The 25,000-nt window shown below is 33.7% G+C and overlaps 1 protein-coding gene across 5 annotated transcripts in view; it reads left to right on the top strand.

Moving 5' to 3' along the window:
* The window catches only part of STXBP5L (syntaxin binding protein 5L), a 4,174,867-nt gene that overhangs the window by 1,726,364 nt on the left and 2,423,503 nt on the right, over positions 1 to 25,000 (top strand). For all 5 annotated transcript variants that reach the window (XM_044071514.1, XM_044071515.1, XM_044071517.1 and 2 more), the window contains exon 4: positions 12,211 to 12,311. In XM_044071514.1, coding sequence (XP_043927449.1) covers positions 12,211 to 12,311 — 101 coding nt within the window. The remainder of the gene's footprint in view (positions 1 to 12,210; positions 12,312 to 25,000) is intronic.

Raw genomic sequence — 25,000 nt, forward strand, 5'->3', positions numbered from 1 at the left:
ACCACCCAAGAAAATTATTTTCCTGTGCCCCTGTCAAGCAGAGCCAAATAAGTGATCCCAGGGGTGAATTTCCTATTTCCCATCTAATCTTCAAGATTTTTTTTGAAGAGTGCTAATGAGGAGCTCTGTTTGACATAGATAGGTAGTCTGTTCCAGAGTATGGGAAGTCTCTGGGACAGGAATCTATCCCTCCAGCATGTTCTGTTTATTGTGGTGACAATGTTTAGGTCCCTACAGTGTGTAACTCAGAGGGATTGCGATTTTTTAAGTGGAACATGTCCAACAGCTCTGGGTTTGACATAGCTATGTATATTAGGCAGAGATCGCCTCTGAGTAGGTGATACGCAACAGAGTAAGCTGGAGTTTTTTGAGAAGGTCTGCATAGGGCATCTGTTTGAGGCCAGTAATCCTCTTTGTGAAGTATTTCTGTGGCCTCTCCAGTTGTTGTAGATGTCTAGTGAGGTACATACTAAAAGGGGCACTATACTCTATAATGGGTCTAATGAATGATGAGTATAGGGGAACAATGACCTCTTTTTTTCTAGATGAGAAACCTTTTGTAATGAGGTATGCCATGTAGAAGGATGTCCTGACCACTGTGATGATGTGATTATCAAAGGAGAGACTACTGCCCACCTGTGCCCCAAGGTCTCTTATCACACTTTTGGTGTTAAGTAGACTACCACCTATGTGTAGTTCATGGGTACAGAGTTTTTACCAAAGAGGATGACAATGCACATTTTGGCGTTGAGCTTCAGGTCATGGCTTTGACACCAGGCATCTGTCTCAGTGAGGCCCTTTTGTAGGATGTCCACATTGTTAGGAGTTTCAGTTAATGCTTCTAGTTTTCAGTCATCTGAAAAATTCATTAGCCAAAGACCTTCTGTGTCAGCCTGTACTTCAGAGAAGTAGATGCCAAACAGGAGAGGACCCAGGACTGAACCCTGTGGTACTGCACTTGTCACAGGTCTGAAGTCAATTTTTGGAGTCTGCTACTTTCACAGTGTGGCTTCTGGCCGTGAGCCAGTTGGCAACCCATCTTGTGACATAGGGATTTATACTTAGTTTAGTGAGTTTATCTATAATTCCAGAGTGGGGGATGGTGTTGAAAGCCTTGGCAAGATCTAGATAGGTTGTGTGAACCACCTTACCCTCATCTATGGCTTTGGTGACTGCATCAAAGAAGTCTGTCAGGTTTAGGAGACATGATCTGCCTTTTACAAACCCGAACTGGGTGGGGTCCAGAGTTTGGAGATTACCAATGTCTTTGCTTATGAGTTCCATGATGATACGTTCCATGGCCTTGCAGACCAGGCTCATCAGGCTAATGGGGCAGTAGTTCCCAGGGTCCATCATGGCTCCCCCTTTTGTGAAGTGGTATAACCTTCGTGGTGCACCGTTCAGTGGGCACAAACCCTGAGGTGAGGCTATGATTGAACATGGTACTTAGGTTGGGTGCCAGTTCATTCTGTAGTTAATGTAGAATACAGCTTTGGATTTTAAAACAAAACATGCTGCAGGGTTCTCTTTGGAGTGAACTGGCGCTTGAGATACAATGCGGCAACACAGAGAACTTGGACATACATATTTCCAGACTGTCCTTATCCAAATAGTTTTTTGAGATAAATGCAGGAATGTTGTTAATGACCATGTGACCCAAGAGCAACAACAGAATATCATTTCGGATCTTATTATTATTCTCACTCCCTGAACAAGCTCCTTATTCCCAAAGCGCAATTTTTTGGGACTTGATGTTTTAGCCAAAGAGGTTTCCCAAGTTCAATGGTAAATATATCTCCCCGTAAAGCTAAAGAATGATGAAATCTTATTTTTGTAAGAAGTTTGTATGTTTGAAGTCTGAGGATAAAATAACAAAGGCTAAAAATTTGTAGTTGAAAATGGATTTGTATTGAAACCATCAGCTAAATGCAAAAATGGATAACCATACACTTAAGCATATCGGTATGATATGCTCACTTTCTCCAGAATGCAGCTGTACATGTAGCCTGATTCATAAACCCAAATCACCCTGCAGTACCACTGGACCAGATGTACTACAGCAGTATTCCTATACCATATACTGCTTTCTAGTTTGACATTGAGATGACATTTTGAAATGCAGGTTTCCCTGCCTTTACTCCTGCCCACTCTTCACCATATCCTAGGTGGTTATACTATACATGTTTCAATATCCTGCTGTCACTGAATGTTAGCAGCAAACATTGCAAAAGGATGTAGTTTACATGGTGAAGCAATATCCCAAAGGACTGTGGATTATAAATGTTGATGATTATAAATATATAAGTGAACAAGGCTGAATACAAAACAGGTAATCTGCCTATTGCAAGTTCATTATTGACATAAGTGCCATCTGCAGTAAAGAATGTTGTAGAAAACTAGTCTCATCTCCAGATATTTATAACAAGAATACCCAAACACTGCACAATTATCTAGTCTCCATAAAGCTATGTGAGATATTTTCAGAAATCTGAGCTAGCTTAAACAAGCCATGGCAAACATAGAGTATTTTATTCTTGAATCAACTCACAGTTGCAGCTCCCCATGCTTTTATTAGGAGTTGTCAAATCACGTAGATATATGGGATTAGGTTTTCTGTATAGTGCCCATCTCCTAATATGTTGTCCACTTTGCCTATATGCCACATTTTCCCTCCACAACAGCCATGACCAGGGTTTATTCATAACTATTTTGGACTCCTAGTCAGGCATATAGAATATAACTAATCTGTATATTGTTACAATTAAGGAATCTGTTAAAAGCTTTGTACCAATAATAGAAAATGTTTTTGTCATTATGTTGGGGCCAGGATGCCTGTGGTTGCAGCAGTATGCTAATGTGTATCACACACTATTATGGGATGCAGCTTTACATCACAACTAAAACATAATCTTCTGAGCAGTTTCCTTTCCTTTGAAGGTGATGGTGTTGCTCAGTTGCATTATATTACATGACATATCAAGTATTAGGATGTTGGGTCCACAGCTGCAGCTGTCTTTCTGGTATCATTCTAAGGGAATCCAATATTTGTCAGCTCAGGAGGATATGGATAACAGACCACATTGCTTTGCCAAGAATGATCTGCACCTTTCCCCTCTAGACTTTTGAATACTGGCTAAAACTTTATCCACTCTCATAGTTCCTTTTATAGACAATGCCAAATTGGCAAATCTGCTAACATAGCAAAATCAATTCAAATGAACTTCACAGTGTTACTACTGCTCAATGCCAGGATCCTAAATAAATTGCTACACTCCCTGCAAGCTCTCATCACACTCAAGAATATAGATATCTGTGCAGTTACTGAGACATGGCTTAAAGCTGCAGATAGTACCCATGCAGTCCATGGTTTCAGTGTCTTCCACAGTTTTAAACCAGTAGCTTCACAGACAAGGGCTAAAGGTAGAGGTGTCTCAATATACATCAGTAGCAAGCATACCATAAGTGTGTTCAAACAAAATGACATGCTGGAGTTCCTCATTTGCAGATCACCAGAGACAAAATCCTGTACCATATCCTAGCCAGCTATAGGTCACCCTCCACATCCCAAGAAGTTCACAATGAATACTTGAACCTACTGAAGACACTTTACATCCAATCTAACACCATATTTATGAGAGACTTTAATTATCCCTCTATAGACTGGGAATCTTGCATGGCCTCAAATCTACAGGCACAGAGATTCTTGGACTTTGTAAATACAAATACCCTTGACCAAATAGTGAATACCCCCATTAGAGGCTCCAACATACTGGATCTCGTGTTCACAAATATAGGAGAAAGCTGCAACCCTCTCAATGTTTCATTCTCTCTAGTAAGGTCTGACCATAAAGCTGTCTCCTTCGAAATCAAAATTAACTCTGTAATCCCATTGAAATCAGTAAAAGTTAGGAACTATTCCAAGGCACATTACTTTTTACTAAGTGATAGTTTGTCAAAATTCAATGCCCCTCCCAAACCCAAACACAGCAGTCTTCACTGAATTGCTTGCAGAAACCCTGTACAGCCATGGCAATGGCTGCATAATGGCTGCTGTACCTACCAGAAGTAAACCTAGGACTAGACCCAAATACAAACTGCCTTGGTAGCACCCCAAATGAAACAGAATGTACAACAAAAGGAAAACAAAATTATGGCAAAAATCAGAGAGGGTAATTCCCATAAAGATTAAAACTATCTCATCAAACTAAATAGGCAACTAAGAGGGCTAACTAGGTCAAGCAAAGCAAACTTTGAGATTCTCTAAGATAGCCTACCAGGTGAAAGATAACCATAAGGCCTTCTTCAGCAATGTCAGAAACCACAAGGGCAGCACACAGCAATGTGCTGAGCTGGCGGTTAATGGTGTGGTGCCATATTCACTTAGCCTAATGATATAATGAACCTAATAAAACCAAGAGGCAGTTTGTTTCACCAGAAACCAGAAGATAAATAAATCCAGAGACAGATTTCCAAAAAAAAAAAAACAATTTATGTAAGAGCTTTCGTCCACATTCAGTACATGAACTTCTTCAGACAAAGACTAAAACGCATTTCAGATTTAAATACCAAACTAATTATGACATCATAATTAACTCAATAAATTAAAGATATACCACTTATAAATACAGAAACTAAACATTATATACATATATATATATATATATATAATATATATATATATATATATATATATATATATATATATATATATATATATATATATATATATATATATATACACATTATACAAACTATTCTAAAATACTTCCAAATCATATAATGTAAAATTAACAAAAATTATATACAATTTATAACAAAATATAATCATCTTTCTGGGGCTTTAAGTTTTAAAACACATCTTAAAGAACATTGATCATTAAGACCTGGATACGCACATGCATTTAGTTTAAGCTGACAGTACAGTTCACGTTCTTCTAAGAAAAGAGGCCAAGGACCAGCTGTCAAATTCTTTTTTACTTGTTCAACTATTAAATAATGAAAATAGTGGTCATCATACTTCATAACATGTTTAGCAAGTGCATTTTTAATGTCTTGCCTATAAATACTGTATTGATGTTGATGTTCATAAATTCTTGATTTAAAACACCTTTCAGTTTTCCCTATATAAAAACATGGGCAAAGCTGACACTTAGCAAGATAGACAACCCCACTACTTTCACAATTAAAATTGCCTCTTATTTTAAATATCTGGTTGGTAATACTAAACCTATTTGTTACCTCAATAAATGGGCAGCTTTTACATCTGCCACACTTAAACATTCCCATCTTATGATTTAAGGTGCAAACATTTCTCTCTTAAATATTTTTAATATTACATCCACGTCTAAAAGTGATACCTCGTATATTAGGTATCTTGTGTCTAACTGAACGATCAAAGCAAAATACTTCTCAATAATCCAGCCTCTAAAGAAAATTCGGTAATAAATTTCAAAGCAAAATCACTATTAGGCTCACCAATATGGTTAATGTTCCTATTGTTATGATTAAGGGCCAACTCATCAACCATTGTATAATTAATGTCCTTCAAAATAGGGGAAAACCACCCATTATTTTGTTTGGTTACCACCTCTTCAAATATAGGCTTTAAGAAACCAAGAGGGTAACCTCTGGCTAGAAACATAGTCTTCAAAAGTTCACATTCATTGATAAAGTCATAGCTTAAGGTGGTCATCCTTGCAGTTCTTACTATTTGCCCTTTCACCACTGCTTTTTGCTGATATAGTGGTCAGAGCTTTCATAGTGTAAAAAAATATTTGAATACATAGATTTCCTAAAGATCTTTGCTACATAACTAGCGCTAGATCTATCCTTTCTAAGCAAAATATCAAGATAAGCAATATATTCAGAATGTAACTCAAAAGTGAATTTTAAAAAATTCATAGAATTTGATATTAAATCAACAAAGGTAGTGGCACCATCAGAATTACCCTTAAAGATGATAAAAATATCATCCAAAAAATGATGAACACCACAACTTCACACCCAGCAGTGCAACACAAAGGCAGGTGGCTGAGATGGAAATAGTACCAACAATGGATTACATACTATCTGCAAACCACCCAGTAGCTGAGAGATCATTTTCATGCAGACAGAGATACAGGCATTTGTTTACATGTATTGTGCACCTACAGGATCTGGAGACGTATCTGGATTTCCTATATACTGGCAAACTGTAACGCTTACTGTACTTGCCACAGGGACCTTCCAGAAACAGTAAGAGGACTCACAGGGTACATCACAGGTGTCAAACTACAGAATGTTCAGTACAGTTCTTGATATGCTACTTCCATATATGGATGAGGAGCATATTAGGAGACATAGCAGCCACCATGTGTGGCTTTTTTGGCATTGCCCATGCCCCCTGAAGTAGTGGATGCTATAGATTGCACATATGTGGCGATAAAGGTCCCTGGTGTTTGTGGACAAAGGTATTTCAGTAGAAAGGGCTACCATACCTCCAAGTAGTGGTGTGCAATTCACAGGTATCAGTAACTAGTATGTCTGTACAACACTCAGGGTGCCCATGAGTTCCATATCTTGCATAAATGTCATCTATATCACCATTGCTTGCATAAGAAACTTCAACAGGCCCACATAATCAGTAAGTGCAAGTACCATGGTAAGTAGATATCTGTATTTATATATCTATGTCACTTTGTTGAAAAAGTAAAGCACCAAACCTGAAGTGATCGAGCAAAAATTCTTGAAAAAAAAAATCACTGAAAAATAAATTTAAGCATGTCTTGTATGGGGCAAGCCTTGCTACACCTCCCACACACCCCTTCTAATTATATATACTAACCCCAAGATAGCACTGCAGTGGGAAAAGGGTAAATTCCATGATTTTTACAATACTGCAATCTCACAAAGAAAACAAGCTGGTATATGCTTTCAGTTGATTTTTGATCATACATACTGGCTTTTTCTGTTTAGTAAAATACACTTTCAACCACAGGTATGTATTCAATATGCATATTATCTGTATCTATCTGTATATATGTATGTATATATCTAATCTATATCTACACCTATATCTATATCTACATCTGTATCTATATGTATATTTATCTATGGATTCATGAAATTTACTTGAAATCCCTAAACAGCAATAGAGTAAATTGCTAAGATCAAAATCCAAAACACTGAAATAAAGGAAAAAGAAAAACATTTTTTTTGCAGGATGGGGCAAGCTCCCCTGTATCCCCACCACTCCTGCTAATCACACATACTAACACATACTAACCTTTTTTATAAAATAATAAAAAAAGAGTTTATGAATTAAATACAGCTATATGTAACATTGACGTGACAGCTGATAGTTATGGTATTGACATGACAGTTGATAGTTACGGTATATGTGACATTATTAAAAATAATTGGAGAATTTTACAAGGAAATCCAGACTTAGTAAAGAGGGTAGGGACCAGGCCCAAATTTGTTTTTAAGAGTTCTTATAACTTAAAGAATATATTACAATGGGAAATTGGAAATTCAAATTGTACTGGATGCAAGTCTGTTAAGAGCAATGGGATAACCTAATGATATAATGAACCTACTTTGTTCATCTGCATCAGACAAACAACAGACAATTGCACATGAATAAAAAAAATGTATTGCTACAGCAAAGAATGAAAAAACAAAGATATTGCACCCTTTCCAGCTGAGCTACATATTGTGAATGATTACTGACCAAATAATCAGTGAGTGGTATCAGAGTTTATAAGTCTCAACACTGTTGGCAGAAGCTGTTTAAGTATCTGGTGGTCCTGCAGCGGATACTCCGATATCTCTTGCACAAAGACAGTTGTGTAAATGAGCTGTGTGCAGGGTGAGAGGGGTCGTGAATTATTTTGGATGAGCATTTAATGCTTCTTGGTGCGAAGAGATCCTGGATTGATGTTAAGTTCGTGGCCATGATTTTTTCGGCAACTTGCACCACTCTCTGTAGGTTCTTTCTTTCTGCTATTGTCCCATTACCAAACCAAACTGTGATGCTACTAGTGAGAATACTGTCAACTGCTCCTCTGTAGAATGTGGTGAGAACAGTAGATGGGAGGTTTGCTTTATTAAGCCTTCTGAGAAAGTGGAGATGGTGTGTTTTGTTGACCAACTGTTCAATGTTCACAGTCCAAGAGAGATCATCTGAAATGTGCAGCCCTAAAAACTTTGTAGATTTGCCCCTTTCCACCTCTTCACCATTTATGATGAGTGGTGAGTGTGTTTTTTGGCCTTTTCCTGAAGTCTATAATGATTTCTTTTGTTTTATTGACATTCAGGTCAATGTTGTTCTTAGCATACTAGTTAATCAATGATTAGACAGACCTCAACTCTGTAAGCTCTTTCATCCTCCCCTTTGATGAAGCCCACAACCATAGTATTATCTGCAAACTTAATGATGTGATTGGTGGTGTATTTTGTAGAAATGTCATGGGTGAGGATGATGAACAGCAGCAGACTTAGCACATAGCACTGAGGAACATCGGTGCTGAATATTATGCATCCTGAGGTGTTCTTGCTTGCACATATTTTCTGTGGTCTGTTCATCAAGAAGTGAAGGATCCAGTTGCACATGAGCTTACTAATCCAAGATGTACAAGCTTTTCAATAAGCTGCATTGGAACCATTGTACCGAATGATAAGCTGAAGTCAATAAACAACAGCCTGACGTAGTTGTTTCTTCCAGCCAGATGATCAACTCTGAGGTGGAGTGCCATTGAAATAGCATCTGTAGTGGATCTGTTAGCCTAATAAGTGAACTGTAGAGGGTTGTAGGTGGATGGAAGGTTTGCCGACAGATGCCTTTTAACTAGCCTCTCAAAGCATTTCATGACATTTGAAGTTTGAGCAACTGGTCTGAAATGATTCAGGCAGGCTGGATTAGCTGCTTTGGGGAGAGGGACAATATTCATCACCTTGAAGCAAGAAGGAACTTTACCAAGAATAAGGGAGGTATTGAAAATATCTGTTAGAACTGAGCATAGTTGGTCTGCATAGCCTTTGAGTACTTTGCCCATTATTTTATCAGGACCAGCAGCCTTTTTGGGGTTCACCTTCTTAAGTTGAGATCTCACTTCATTGGAGTTAAGGCTGAGCAGCCCTTCCTCCTGTCCGTTAGGTATCATTTTAGCAGATGTGTTCTTCTCCTCAAATCTGCCAAAGAAGGAGTTCAACCTGTCCAGGAATTCAGTGTTGTCTTCACACTGAGCTGACCTGGTTTTATAGTCCATAATCTGTTGTATCCCTTGCCAGAGACTACTGGTGTCCCTCAAACAGTCTGCAAACTGGGTTTGCAATTTCTTTCCATATTCCATCCTGGCCTCTTTAACGCCCCTTTTTAAGTTTGTTCTAGCTTTGCTGAACCCCTGCTTGTCCATGGTCCTGAATGCTGCATTTCTTGCCTTCAGGAGATCATAGACTTTGCTGTTGAGTCATGGCTTTTGGTTTGCTTTAATTGTGATGCTTTTGATGTCAGATACATCATCAACACACACAGTGATGTAAACTATTACTCCTTCCATGTAATCATCTGTGTTCACCTGCTCATCTGATGTAGCTGCCTCTTTGAAAATATCCCAGCAGGTACTGTCAAAACAGTCTTGGAGACATTCCAAAGCCCCCACATGCCAGACCCTGATCTGCTTAACTGTGGGATTTTCTCTGATCAGAGCCAGTTTGCAGGCTGGTAGACACATGATGGTAAGATTGTCACAGCTTCCTAACTTAGGTTGTTGTACTGCTCTGTAGGCACCTTTGATGGTGGAATATGCCGTGTCCAGAATGTTTGCACCCTTTGTAGGAAAATCTACAAATTGGTAGCAGTGGGGTTCCACCTTTCTCAGATCTGCTTGATTAAAATCACCAGCAACCACATGTGCAAAGTCTGAGCTTTTCCTCTGCAGCTCACAGATAGAGTTATAAAGATTTTGCAGGGTCCCAGTGGTGTTTGCACTGGGTGGAATGTATACCACTGTTACATACATTTCATTTACCTCTCCAGGTACATAAAAGGTTTGCATTTTAAGGACAGGAAAGCTACATTTTCAGAGCAATGTGACTGAACAATCTCACAGTTCTTATACCATCTTTCATTCACATAGATGCAGACTCCACCTCATTTGGCCTTTCCACACAAGACAGACATCTGTCTGCACAAAAGAGTATGGCACCTTCTAAGCTATCACTGTCATTGATCTTGTTATGCAGCAACGTCTCAGTAATCATCAATAAACAGGCATTTCTCACCTTATTTTTGCTGCACAGTTCCAGCCTCAGGTCATCCATTTTACTGTCCAACTAACATACATTTGCTAGCAGTATTGAAGGCAGAACAGGCCTGTGGTAATTCTTTCCTTGATGTATTAAAATTGTCCTCCATGATTTGGATACTGGTATAATTCAGATGATAAAAAAGCAGATTATATGCATAACTAACAGAAACCTATTCTATTCTAAGTGCACAGTGATACAGCCTCACATCTGACATTTTCTTTCTGGGTTTATGAGTTGTAAAGAACTGTAGTACATGTTTTTTCTACTTACAATTCTATGCTATTGCAGATGGATTTTATGAATCCAAGTTTTACATTTTTACAGTACACCTTTTTACTCAGTATAAATTAAACATAACTACATCATTTGAACTACTGGAAGGCAATTTCTATAAGTTAAAGTATGTTTCTGTTTCTACATGATACATTAAATATGAACTGTAGTATTTATGGTGGTTTTATTGTTATACTTGCTAGAGCCTGCCTTCCATTCCATCCCTCATTCTAATGTTCAAGTCATTTGATTCATACTGATAAACACTTTTTCGTTTTGATTTCTATAGTGTATGTATTTGCTCTATACATCAAAATGATGCCACTTTAATTTTCTCTATATTGTCTTTGCTACTTGGTGCTGAAACATATCCACTTTGTATCACTTCACTAACCTGATTGGCTGTTTGAGAAACAAGTGCACAAAAAACTAAATGCATTTCCATGCTGCACAGATATGTGTGTGTGTGTGTGTGTGTGTGTGTGTGTGTGTGTGTGTGTGTGTGTGTGTGTGTGTGTGTGTGTGTGTGTGTGTGTGTGTGTATATACACTTTTCTCTTATTATTCTTTAAATCATTTAAAAATTGTCAGTATGTCTCCTTCCAAAATAACCAACAATAAAATAATGTTTTGCCAACATCTGGAAATAGTATGGTAGTGTAATATAGCATTCTAAGTTAACTTGTAACAGGGAGTCAGCATTTTCACAACTTCACCCTAATTAAATCTACTGCAATACTTTGTAAATTACTGTAATTAACAGTTTCAGTGTCTTGTTTTCTCAAACTATATTGTCAAATGTATTCATGTGTATTAGTTTCAGTTTTGCATGCAATATGACAATGGGCATATGCCCAGTGCAATCTCAAATAAAACCGATACCCATTTACATGGCATTTATGATGTACACACACACACACACACACACACACACACATACACACACACATGCACACACACGCGCACACACATGCACACACACACACACACACACACACACACACACACATGCACACATGCACAAACACACAAAATATAAATAATCTATACATACATATACACATAACAATTACACACACAGACATACACATATACACATATTCACACACATACCTACACATATGCATATACATGCCTCTCAACTGTCCAGAATTTTGCCTCTTATTTTTGGTCTGTTCCTCATAAAATTTGTGATTTTCTAGCTAATCACTGAGGATTGAAGTCACTAAATAATACATTTCATACATTTGAGTTTCAGACTTCTTATCCTTCAGAAAATATATAATAGAAAATTTGTCAATCTAACAAATTTCTAAGTTTATAGGATCGATATTTAAAGTCTTCCCTTATTTTTGGGCCTTTGTCTTCCATTATTCTGCATATGTATGTGTGTGTGTGTGTGTGTGTGTGTGTGTGTGTGTATATATATATATATATATATATATATATATATATATATATATATATATATATATATATGTGCTCATATGGCCACAGAGAATAAATCTATTTACAAGGACTGTATGGCATCTGATAAGTGCCCTATAATAATAATTGTTAAATATGTTGTATATTCACATAAAAACATATTAATAATATTTAACAAAGAATTCATTCATTAATGAAATTCTCTTCTCTTGTGTTCTAGGGTGCTTTAGTTAGTGCTTGTGCTGATGACACACTTCACTTGTGGAACCTGCGACAGAAACATCCCGCCATTCTTCATTCTCTCAAATTCACACGGGAACGGTAAGGAAAACATTATTATTACACTATAAAAACTGAAAGTTTGTGTTGAAGAAATAAATATCGTTTTTTTAAATGTTTTTTATTGATTTTAAAACATAAGTATCAATTTTCACATTAAAATACAAAATTGAAATAGAACTACATTAGCAAACAACATAAACTGCAACAAACAAATATTTACAAAGGTGTCTACAAAGTAACTAAAAGTTCAATTATTCTTAAAACCATTATTGAAAAAATATTGTAGAAGAAGGTTTCCATGTTATTAATATATTTATATTTGTTTGTTCAGCAGTTCCTTAAGCTTTATTCATATGTTGTAAGATGTGCTAAATCTAGTTGTCCTCATTTTGATTGTCAAAAGTTCATAGTGGCATACATTGGTTGCCATATTTACAAATTCTTTCATTGTAGGAGTTTGCTTGTTTTTCCTGTTCTTGGTGATTTTTTCCTTGCTATTGATAGAAGACGCTATAATAGTGGGGAATTTACTCTCTTTACACAATCAGGTATCAGAGTATTGAGCAAAATTAATGATTTGTTAATGTAAATTTGTCATTAAATAATGATTGCAAGAAAACATTGACTTTGTCCCAAAATGGTTTGATAACTTCAGTCAATAAACATATGTTGCCAATCTGCTTTGTCACATGCTTTACATCTCCAACACCTTTTTTTCTTTTATATTAATTCAGTTCTATGAGGTGTTATAAATACTTTATGCATGACCTTCCATGTAAATAATCTCAGATTTAAAGAAGTAATTTGCTTAGAAGACTTTAATATATTTTTTATCTTCATTGGTAGATTCATAATTATTTATAGTTTCAAAGTAGTCCCAGTAGTTTCCATTAATATATTGCTCTAACATTGTGTTGCTTTTAAACTTTTTACATATAAGGTCTTTTGCAGTTATTTCCTGACTTACTAATGTTATCAATAAATCTATGAATTTGGGGACATTACTTCTTACTGGCAGTTGCATTAAATTTATGGTGTTTTCAATTGCATATCTACAGTTTTGTATATCTAACCAAATATCTTTGTCTGGATTGAAGCTGATTATTATATTCTCAGTGTTTTGTATTTTGCTTCTATCCATCAATTGATACCAATATATCAGATTGTTTTCCTTAAGTTTATGTATTGTTTTATAAATTAAAAGTACACAGATTATTTTGTGTAAATGCTATTGGAAACATCAAGAAGAACTATGATTCATATCCTGGATTTTTGTAAATATAATCTCTGAATATCTTTAACATTGAAGTGATACATGTAAAATTAAACTTAATATATCTATTTTTCAAAATGAAATGCTTTAATAACCATAGAAAATTATTATTTATTATCTTATTTTGTTGTGTGAAATGTGTCTGATTTATGTCCGTACACATGCTCTCTTGAATGTCTTTCCATTTTGCATTAACCATACCAATACCACCTAAAGACCAATCCCTTATATGGCGACTTAATCCTAGTCTTGATTTTTTAGGATACCAGAAAAATGTAAATATTAAAATGTTTTTTCTAGATGGAGGTAATCATAAGGATTGCATTAAGTATAACATTTCTGGAAGTATGCCCATTTCTATTATACTGAGCCTCTCCTCTATTGTAAATGTAGACTTGTTTCCATTTGTTAACATGTGTTTTAGTACTGCCTAAGTTATTTTTAAAATTTCCCTGTATAGCATTTTTAATGTTCTGTTTTAAGATTATTCCAAAATATATCATTTTACCTGTGAAGACTAGTAGAAATGTGAAGGCTGCTGGCCTAGCCAGATAGAATTGTGCAGATAATTCTATCATTTGTAAATATGAATGTTGAACCACAGACTTGTTTTCTTAAATGAAAGAATATGCTTTGAAATGTTGAACTTCAAAAAAAATGTAACAGCATTGCCCTCTGCTGTAAAGAAAGCTAAGACAAGCATTTCATGTCTGTCCTTTGAAGTTGAAATTACTTCATGTCTGTCCTTTGAAGTTAAAGATTCAGAGTCATTCCATCTGGGCTAGCACATTCTTTCTATTGTTTTAACCAAGAGTTAGATTGCTAGATTTAAACATGCAAATGTATTTTTATTGCTCTGGTTTCTGCCTAGGTGTAAAATAATGTAGATGCAGTTTCTGTTGGCCAAGGAAGTGTAAGAATGATGTAATATTTATCAGAACTGCAATTTCCATTTAAACAGAGAGAATCAGAAGACATTAAGCATTTTTGTCTTGACCATCCAACTCAGAGCACTGTCTTGCTCATATATAAGCTATCTTAGACTTGTGTTTTTTTTAGAAATAACTAGGAACTAGAAATATTAGACTAAGGGTTTTTCTGTGATGTCAGAACCTTACTACTGTGTTATTTTAAGTATTTCTATGTGATCTCTGAACTCTCTTGACTAGCACTGTGTAGTAGAAAGTATTGTCTTGTGTTTTTAATTATTTACTTTTAAACCCTTTTAACTGTGGCTGTTTTGTGTAGAGATAAGCTAAGCTCTAAGAGTACATTGCATGCTTATAGTGATCCTGTACCAAATCACTCTAATAAGCCTTGACTGTTTAGTCACACTTACCAATTGGATAATAATATTGTATAGTAATAATTGGACACCCTTTCAAGGGCCTTTGAGTAGCTGATAAGTATTAGTGGGTGGTGGCAAGGGGATTTACCATATAGTCTGGGAGAAAGGGGCTCAGCTGGATAAACTGTGCCAGCCTTCCCCAGGAGTGTCTGTGTGGTTGTATAAACTCTTCTCAAAGTGCATGTCTGTGTGTGTGTGTGTGTGTGTGTGTGTGTGTGTGTGTGTGTGTGTGTGTGTGTGTGTGTGTCTTTTTAGCTGGCCCACAAGAGCTGGTGGTGGAGCCCTATAGCTGCTAGAGGGTTGGGGGAGATTGTGGGGACCTAGCTGTTATAGCTTACCTTTAGAGGGGGCTCTTACTGAGGTCCCTGTTACCAGGGGCAGTATGACTCTCTTCACTGCCAGCTCTTTTATGCTCTCTTGTCTACCCTACCTTTACTTTGTTAGAGTTCTATCATATTGCTGTCCTTTCTGAGGGGGAGGTGGGATTGAGTGGTTTACCATCTTAGCTACATGGCACAGGAATCCACATTCCAGGCTTCTCTACACCATCTAAAAAATACATTTCCATATCATTAACATTTTATTTATAAATTTTTTTTTTTTTGTTTTTTGTTTTTTTTAAAAAAATTTTTAGAGAAATTTCTATACTATATTACATCAATTAAATATCATCTAGAATTTAGCTGTATTTTGGAATATAAGATAATATTATTTGATAATATTATTTTGAATATCTTAAAATATTTTTATAAATTCCTTAAATATATATTCCTTGTCTTTATAAAATAGTGGTGAAGCTCCATAACTAGTGTTTATAGTAGCTAGTAGTGTGGTTGGTACTTTTTAGCCCCCTTTTTAGTAATTTAGTTAGTTTGAGAAGAAACAGAGAGATTTTGAGTAATAAAATTAATTAAACATAAGGAAATCAAGTAATAGCCAGTGTGGCAATAAAAATTGTAAATTTACATTCAAAGCATTAAATACATCTAACAACATCAAAAACTTACATTATTACATTATTTAACACTATTTACCAGTAAATTTTGCTTTATTATTGGTCTATTTATTAATATATTTTTTAATATTGTCATATGTATTTCTATAAAGGCAATCATGCAGTTTGATCATCATATGCAGCATTTGGCAGAAAATGTTGCAAATGTTGCAAAGTTGCATCATTAATATATTTTATAATCAATATTTGAAAGTGAGATTGGTCTATATGATGAACCTTCTGTTGGATTTTTTATCTGGCTTTAATATTGGAGGAATAAATGTGTATTTCCAGGATGGTTGTACTTAAAATGATTTTAATATATTATGTATTTTTTTTTAATTTTTAAAAAGCATTTATCATCATTTTTTTTTTTTTCTTTTATTTTTTATTTTTTTTTACCTTTCATTTCAGTTATTTTTTTAGATTTATCTATTAATGTCCTTTGATCTTCTGTTAGCCTAATTCTGTTGTTTTTTTGTTCTGTTTTTTAAAAATTCTAGTGTGTTTTGTTGATGTTTAAAATTAAATCTTTATTAAAATGGGTTACTTTAAACTTTCTTTATTATTCATTGTTCTGTTAATTTTTTTTTTAATTCTTATATCTTTTTTTTTTTTTTTTTGGTTTTATATTTTTTTTTTTTTTGGTTCTTTAATTATTAAGTTATTTAGAGATTAATTTTTAATTAATCCTTAGTTGGATTAGCATTTTTGTCGTTACATTTAGTTATTTTTAATAAAGTTATCTATTTTTGATTTTTTAAATTTTTAAAGTTTTTTGATTTTAAATTTCTAAATACTTATTTTAATTCATCTACTTTTTATATTTATTTTTCTTTTCTTTTGTTTTTTTTGTCGTTTATTATTTTTTTTTTATCCTTTATTGTTTTTCCTTATCCCATTGTTTTTTTCTTAAGGGCATACCACTTTTTATTTTTTTTTATTATCCATTCATATATTTCCCATACATTTTCATATATATATTACATTTTTTAAATGTTTCTTTTTCTTTATTATAGACATTTTCTTATTTTTTACATTTTTTTACCTTTTTTAGTTTGTTATGTAAGCCCTTTATCTTTGTATTTATATTTTTATATTGATTATTGATATCTTTATATGATAGTTTAAGTATTGTCATTGTGATCTGATAGTTTTTAGATTTTCATTTTATTAATTTTAAAATTTTATCAAATATCATTATTATATGTTTTGTCTAAAGTAAGAAGTGTAAGTAAAAGAAGAGTAAAAATTGCTGATGAACCCATTGCTGATGCTGGTATTTTTTATTTTTCATTTAGAATGTAATCACTTTGTATGTAATGCCAAAATGATGTTTTTATGATGATTTTGTTTTTTGAGTGTTGTATTATCTTTTCTAACTGTGAATTAGCTGTTTTATAAGGAGCTGTTAACAAAAGGTATATAAAACTAAACAAAAATAAAATTAAATTAAATAACTACTAAGCAGAATATGCGTTTGCCATCAATGATGCTATTAGATTATAAATGTAATTATTCTATTCCCAAGCCTCCATATTTTTCTTTTTGTAATTAAATAAATAGTTAAGAAATATAATATTTCGTTTTATTTTTTTTTTTATATATATGCCTGCAATAAATGTGCTTCTTGTAGGAAAACAATCTGTGGAGTATGTAAGCTTAGAAATTTACTTAGATTACTTATCGTGAAACCATTATTTGGGCCATTTATATTAATATAAATGCACTTTAGTTGTGTCATGCTATATCCATTAGTAAACAGACAATAAATATGTTTTTAAAATTCATATATATTGGTTTTATTATACCACATTTATATATGATATACTGCGTATTAATAATTTCAAATCTAATCATGTTAGTAAAATTAAGTACATTGTTATTTTTAAAACTTGTAGACACCCATAAAAAACAATGTTATATTGGAATTTAAACAAAAAATATTTTATCACTCCTTCCCTCCATGGAGTCTAGAACTCCTTGCTTGAATAGAAAAGCTATCCAAACTAATCCTCTTATCTGTTCAAACAAAGAGAAAAAAGTAATCAAAAACCTTGCCTGCTATTTAGTAAAGTTATGAATAAATAAAGCTCCATTTACTGTGAAGTCACAAAATAAAAAGGTCTATTATTTCTAATTTAGGATTACAATTTGTTAACTTCAGAACATGTCACTGTTTAAAATTCTATCTTAAATAATTCTATAATCACTACAGTATAAAGTTCAGTAATGAATATCCAAATATTTTGATTACAAATAAAAGTTTTTATGCAAACGTATAAATAACAGCTGACATATCTTTTAATTCATCACACAGATATTTTTATTATGTCATTGAGTTATCTTTTTCACTTGTCCCCTTTTAACCAATTACTGATAAATGTAATATCGAAAGAAAAAAAAAACAAAAGAGAGAGATAGGAAGGGAGATATGCTGTATAACTCAGCGTTTTAACTGTAGTTAAAAAAAAAAAAAATTTTTATGCTCTGTTTTTGTATACAACTAATTGTTACTTCCTTCTAGTATACTTTTTCATGCTTGTACTTAATTTTGGTGTTTTTTATTCTATAATGTTAGTTTGTATATCATTTGTTAATGGCTTGTTCTACTCAACATGGAGCTTTTCTCCCCGGGCCTCTACTGAAAATGGACATGCATCCAGCTAGACTAGCCCGGTCAACAAATGTAAAATAAAATAAAATAAATAAATAAATAAATAAATAAATAAATAAATAAATAATTTTGATAGATTTAATAAATTATTAAATTAGAATATATTACAATTACTGAATATAGGAAATCTGCATGAAGTCTAATCCATTTTAAAAACTACAAAATTAAAAAGGTGGTCCCTAAAGCCAATTATATTTTTATTGTGTTTATATGTGTATCAGATCCAATTATGTTTTATATTTGAATATATGTATATATATATATATATATATATATATATATATATATATATGTGTGTATGTATATATAGACATATAGACACACACACACACACACAGACACAAACACACACACACACACACTTACATGCATATATACAAACATATGCCAATGTGTATAATCAGGTACTCACATATTAAATAAGAAGAAGAAGAAGACATTTATTTCATAATGATTACTTTCTTTTAGGATATATCCAAGTCTGCTTTAAAGCTATAAGCATCCCAGCAAGAAGAATCATTTGTTAATTAGAGAGTAGTAGAAAGAATGCGTTATTACATAGAAACAGCATGCACCCCCCCCCATGTATATCGTAACATAGTGAAAGGCCAAGGACTAAGGGTATCTAGGTTATCTAGTCATGATTTGACTTAGGAAAGGACAACAGATAACCTTAAAAATGAATTTAGAGATAGAGGTTATAACAACAGAGAAGGTGCAGAGGTACTAGATACCTTAGCTACATGTAGAAATGGTAGTGGTAGACCCTTCTTTAAACAGGACAGACACCATTTGCATAAAAATGATACCGGTAAACAGACTCACAGGCTTACCATTCCCTACACCAATAACAATAATAAGAAAAATGTAATAATTAAGAGGCATTGGAATATTTTGACTGTGGATGAAACAGTCTTACAAACAGTAGGGGAGCAACCTAGATACTCCTACAGGAATACCAAATCCCTTAAGAGAATACTTTGCTATGAAAGAAGCACAATTAACACAGTGAAATCAGACAGGCAAGGCACTTTTGCCTGCCGCAGTTGTAATCAATGTGCCATTATGGCGAATGCTAATAATGTCAAGCATCCGGATACAGGGAAACTATATACTTTCAGACACTATGCTGATTGTAAATCTAGGAATTTGGTATACCTAGCCCAAAGTTCTAAATGCACCTCTTTCTATATAGGGAAGATCAACAGGACTCTAAGGGAGAGAGTCAGAGAGCACCTGTACACCATATGTAGAGAAGATGAGCGTAATGCCTTAGCGAGACACACAATAAGCCACAATTTGTCTCATAGGTTTAGTTTTTTAGCCATAGAACTTATTAGAACCACTGTTAGACTAGGAAACATTAAGAATTATACAGAGAAGGAAGAGAACAAATGGATCTTGAGATATCAGGCAGACAAGGGGCATGGCTTGAATGAGAAAGTGAGTCTGAAACCTTTTTTAAAAGATAGGCCAATGAATCGTTAACATTTTTTGTACATATGATAGTCAGTAGCAGGTTCTGTACTGGGGGTTGATACATTTAGATGCAAATGTGATTTAATGAGGCTCTGAGTAAGTCTTGTTGTGACAGCTTTACACTTATCTAGTTTATCATATAGGATTTCTTTCTCTGCATATATAAAGCTTCTATGCTCATATATAAAGAGAATATGTCTCTTATCCTTGGGTAAATATACATAGTTAGATATGTCTGAAAGAAGTTGTTGCAATATTGTTTTTGTAGCACTGTTTTATTAGCAGCCCTAATATACTACTATACTACCATCTAGTGCTTTTATATTTTGACTATTGTATTTTTAGGTAGATGCATATTTATATATTTCAGTGTTGAAGTATATATTAAATATTCTATGTCATTTGTTTGCATATAATGTCTTCTAAATTATATAGTTTAAAATGGATACATATATATATTATATATATATATATATATATATATATATATATATATATATATATATATATATATATATATATATATATATATGGGAACACTTCACATAATCGAATGACTGAAATCTCGAATTTCATATGGTCGAGACCATATGATCGAGATTTTAGTAAATCGAATGTGTGTAGTGTTCAGAAATAAGAATTTACTTACCTTAATACATTACGTGCACACAGAGACAAGTGTTGTTGTACGCTCTGTGTGTACGTAATGTTTTATTTGTTTTGTGGTGTTGGCAGGAAATGAGAAATCTCCCGTTTTGCGCTTCCGCATATAGCGCAAGACGGGAGATTTCCCATCTCCCCACTGTAGCGCGATCTTGGAGTTGGTATATTTAAGTAGGGGGGTGTGGGGGCACCTGCAAAAGTGAAGTTTGTGTTTTTTTTTTTTTTTTGATGGTTTCGCTTCAGAAGTTCGAGTTTCCGAAACTCGAGCTTTTGGTTTCGGTTATTTGCAGTTCGAGATTTTGGCAATTCGATCTTCTGAAGTGAATCCATATATATATATATATATATATATATATATATATATATATATATATATATATATTTTTTTGTTTGTTTGTTTTTTACGGTTAGGAGCATGTCTCTAGAAGTGAACGTTATTCAATGTTATTTAATGTACTTTTTTTGGTAGTTTTCTAAGAGCCGTTTCTTGTCTCATATATATATATATATATATATATATATATATATATATATATATATATATATATATATATATACATTTAGCTGGTTTCTTCATCAGCTATATATATAAGGTTGTACATATATATGACAGTGATTAAGTTGTTTGCTTTGAGTATACATACCTATGTTCATGGGAAGCTTTTGCAACACTTTTAAATAGTATTTTTAGCATTTTATATTGCCTTTTAATGTGTTTTTCTTTTTATTGTTTTAGATAAATAATATGTACATATTGTAGTTTTTAATACATAATACATATTAATTGTTCTGTGTTAAATGTACACATATTGTTTTTAAAGTGATGTAGTTTATACCATAGAATATGTATAGGGGTATCTGTGGTTAAGTGTTAGATATACGCACCACTAGGAACCTTTTATTTTGGTAGGGCTTTGTTTTAGTCATTTATTTCTCATGCTTTGTCATTGTTCAGTTTGATGTATTAACTGTTATTTAAATGACAAGTTTGGTTTGAAAATTCATTAAGTCTGAAGAAGTGTTCTGTGCAACTCAAAAGCGCTTACTGTTTGACCTGGTTTTACTATTAAAGGATTTATTCATATCCCAGTCCACGGTGTGCCTTTGGATTTACTTTTGACTTATTGTTCTATCCCCTAATTTGATGGGAGAGTTTGTCCAGGCAGTCTTTAAAATTAGATCTTTGTCCTGTTAAAAAAATAAATTTACAATAGTAGATCTTGGTTGTGGATTATTTTTAGTTGCAGTAGGAACAGTCAGGGATCTGTGGGCTCTTTTGAAACAATAGGACATTATTTCTGGTAAAACAAAAGCTTTAGGTACCCAAGATGTTAAAATGTTTGTCATATTTCCATCTTCTATCTTCTCAGGTAAGCCAAAGATGGGGATGTTGTTCCTCCAAGATCTGTTTTCCAAGTCATCTATTTTTTTTGTAAAAGTAAAGTGTTTTGGCTCAGTAGGAATTCAGTATTGTTTTCTTCCTCTAGTAATCTTCCTTCTGTGTCATTTAATGACACTTTTATTCCTGATATTTGAGTTTTCTGTTGATTAAGAGATCCCCATATTTGTTCCTTTTCCTTGGAACATTTTTCTTTAAAGATGTGCAGCTTGTTGATTATTTTCTCCATTTTCAGTGAAAGCTATTGTATGTTAATTAAAACAGTCTGAAAGTCTTTTCTCCTAAGCGATTCCTGAGACTTCAGTTTTCAGTGACCCATTCTGTTTTCCAGTGACGGGTCTTTTGAGCAAATGTTTGACAAGAAAATAACTTTAAAAGAAATTAATTTGCTGGTGTTCTCTTCCAAAACCGTTAAAAATATCAGTATTTTGTCAACAATCCCAAATAAGATAATTTAGAAATATAATTTCCTGCCATAAAGTAAATAAAATAGCAGAGCACAGAAAAACTGCTGCTATTCTGTCAACACTCCAACCAGAACCTCCAAATAAATATCAAGGTTTGAATGTCTGTTGGCGTATAGAACCATGTCATGGTAAAATTCATTTTTTTCCTATCAATAAACATATTGCCAAAGGGATTGTTCAGAAGAAACACATAGCTACTTCACATGCTAACTATATCAACTCATGTTTTAAGATATATGAATGAAAAATGTTTAACTTTCAAAAAACTTTAATGACTTCATTTCAGATGTACAAGTTCAATAATATAGTAAAATGAGATCAACTCCTTCTTAATGTGGCAGGAGTTCAAAATTAACTTGTCATATTTCAGAACCTGATACTAATCTAATACATTTTAATAATACGTTTTAATAATGGAGTAAGATCTTGCAGTCTGAAAACAGTATGGGCCTTACTTTCAATAGTGTGCAAAATATCATCAAATATGGTAAGCAAAACACACTGACTTGCTTAAATGCTTGGTTTATTTCATATATAAGAGAAGATCAATGTTTCTTTGATTACTGTGTTTAATCCTATTCTCAGAGCTATGGCTTGTGTGTGTGTGTGTGTGTGTGTGTGTGTGTGTGTGTGTGTGTGTGTGTGTGTGTGTGTTTGTGTGACTTATGGGGGTAAAATAAACAATGGGATCACCACTTACGGGGTAGAGCTGATCTCTGACTCCTACCACCGCTCTGTATGCTTACCTACATTGCAAACAAATAAACAAGTATCTAATACTATTCTAAATTCTTGTTCCTTTGTATCATAATCATTATGAAGAATAAAAACAGTAACAACATATGGTAAAGAACTGTATATTCAGTGGCAGGTTAAGCAAGTCAAAGTTTGTGCTGAGAAATATTTCCATTATCAGATATACATATATATATATATATATATATATATATATATATATATATATATATATATATATATATATATATATATATATATATATAAAACCGTATAAAAAAATATATGAGAAAATCGACACTGAGGTGAAACTGTTGTTAAGCGCTTTCTTTCTGTAATGCTGTCAGAACTTCTTCAGAACTAATACAGTTAAGAAAAACTGTAAACTAAAGATTTAAACAGTGTACATTAATAGAATGTGTGATGTAAATGCCATAAACGAACAAGGAAACTACCATATAAGAATGCTTAAAAAAAAAATTAATGAGTCTATCAAAAGTCTGAGAACAAACAGCTGTAAGTACAGTAGTAATTGGTAATTGTGGGGCATGGTTAAACAAGTTCAGGATAGCCATCTCAATGCACACTTTAGATTCAAGTTCCCATTGAGACCCAGTGTCATCTCTGTATTCAGAAGTAACTGCCAACAGAGGTCTTTAACTTGAAGTAACATGTCCCCTAAAACTGTTCACCTTGTTCTAAAACAAGAAATTTGAAATCATTAAAGTTCGGACATCTGGTGCTGTATTGTCCTAAGGTGTTAGTTTCTTCTTTCTTTCTTAATGCTGACAAGTGCTCTTTGGCTCTGCCAGAGAACTTTCTGTTCATGTTCCCTATGCAGAATGCAGGACAAGTGTTGCAGACTGCTGCATACACAGCCATTGTGGAATGGGAATCAAAATGTCTATATCCCAACCCTTGTGATGAAGTAATCTCACACAACTATCAGTCAGTTGCTTGGATGACTAAACTAGGTTAGCAAATTAGCTGTTGACTGTGTGTGTGTGTGTTGTGTGTGTGTGTATGTCTATAGATAGATACATAGTTTTTGATATTTGGTATGAGTTATGTGCATTGTTGAGTGTTGTTTCTTAGTTTTATAGCACAAGTCATTTACCTCCCATGTATAATTTCCATGCTGTAGGTATATCTGTCATGTGTGAGGGTCATAAAGTCCTTTGAGATGTCTGAGATCCTGTCATCTGAAAGACAACTCAGTACTATCTAGCCTTTATCCAGCTAAGTAACTGGGAATCTGTCTGTCTCATTATGGACACATCAGTCCTTGAAATATTTGTATTTGTGGAGTGACCTGAAGTCATGGGATTGAGAGCCTTAGTCTCATGGTAACTTTTTCTTAAAGACTGAATAACAAAAAAATTTCAACTCCAAGAACATCAATACTTTATTACAGCAAAACTTTCGGATATAAATCCTCCTTCAGTGCATTACTTTTTCTTAAAGGACAGATATGTGCTGTGATGTTTGAGTTGGACTTTTACCATGGAGGCTTAGGTAAGGATTTCTTTACAGCATCAGCATATAACATTATATTATATATAACATTATGAGTCTGAACTAGGTACATGGCATGCGGTGTGCCAGTAGAGTACAAACAGCATGTGTTTTTTGGTGAGAGTGATGCCTCCATACATCTTAAATATTTGAACTTCTCATAAACAGTTATTTGTGT

Source organism: Protopterus annectens, chromosome 5.part0 (genome assembly GCF_019279795.1).
Source record: "Protopterus annectens isolate FY-2018-M chromosome 5.part0, PAN1.0, whole genome shotgun sequence".
Lineage (NCBI taxonomy): Eukaryota > Metazoa > Chordata > Ceratodontiformes > Protopteridae > Protopterus > Protopterus annectens.